The sequence below is a fragment of the Seriola lalandi genome, unplaced genomic scaffold (genome assembly GCF_002814215.2).
Source record: "Seriola lalandi dorsalis isolate HSWRI2012SDOR001 ecotype SW California unplaced genomic scaffold, Sedor1 jcf7180001964308, whole genome shotgun sequence".
In the NCBI taxonomy this organism is placed as follows: Eukaryota; Metazoa; Chordata; class Actinopteri; order Carangiformes; family Carangidae; genus Seriola; species Seriola lalandi.
In genome coordinates, this window is record NW_019434976.1 from 1 (window position 1) to 943 (window position 943).

General features: G+C 51.7%; 1 protein-coding gene across 1 annotated transcript; it reads left to right on the forward strand.

Moving 5' to 3' along the window:
• Window positions 1-182: 182 nt before the first annotated feature.
• LOC111649188 (katanin p80 WD40 repeat-containing subunit B1-like) lies at window positions 183-932 on the forward strand (the record flags this gene model as incomplete). Its single annotated transcript, XM_023398944.2, has 3 exons — window positions 183-393; window positions 468-618; window positions 715-932. Coding segments are annotated over exons 1-3 (407 nt in total), but the record flags the coding sequence as incomplete, so codon positions are not given.
• Between the last annotated feature and the right edge of the window lie 11 nt (window positions 933-943).

Here is a 943-nt window from a genome sequence, read left to right on the forward strand (position 1 = left end):
TCACTGCGACTGTAGGAAGGATGACTCAGTGTTTCCACTGAGCTGATCGGTTAGTGAGCTCTATTCATACTGATTTGATTTCAAAATGATTGATCAGTTATTGATTCTTTGCTCTAAATGTTTCCTGTCGACTCTCAGTGTCTTTTGAAAATCAGCGTCATGACACGACAGATTCTCATATATGATGTAAAGTTTTCTTCTCCTTGTCGACTCTGTTTCATCATGATGTGTAACTCAGATGTTGTGTGTGTGTGTGTGTGTGTGCGACACTGACCCCTGCTGGACAGTGTGTTGACGTGTTTGTGTGTCTGTTTTCTTCAGGACCATCAAACTGTGGGATCTGGAGAAATTCACGATGATCGGCTCGTTGGAGGGAGACACGACTCCGGTCAGGTGAGTGTAGCAGGTCAGACAGCGTGCTGCTGGAGTGTGATCTCTGACCTCTGACCTCTGACTTGTGGTTTCAGGTGTATATTTTTCAGTCCGGACGGCAGCTGTGTGTACAGCGGGGCCACAGACTCTCTGCGGGTCTTCGGCTGGGAGCCCGACCGCTGCTTCGACGTGGTGCCGGTGGGCTGGGGGAAAGTCTCTGACCTGGCAGTCTGCAACCAGCAGCTGGTGTGTAGCTCCGCCCACAGGAAGTCTCACCTTTTTCAGCCTGAATTCCAGACATATCAGGTCTCTCTTCTTCTTGTTCTTCTCCTCTACCGTCAGATCGGCGTGTCTCACCAGCTCTCCAGCGTCTCGTCCTACGTCGTCGACCTGAAGCGGGTGAAGAAGAGCGGCGGCTCCGTGATCCAGGGAATCATCCAGGACAACCAGCCGCTCTCAGAGCCCAAGGATCCTAAAGGAGTCGCACTGAGGAGGAACTACGAGAGACCCACAACCACCTGCAGCTCACAGAGGTACGACACATCCAACCACCTGCAGGAGTCTAACACAG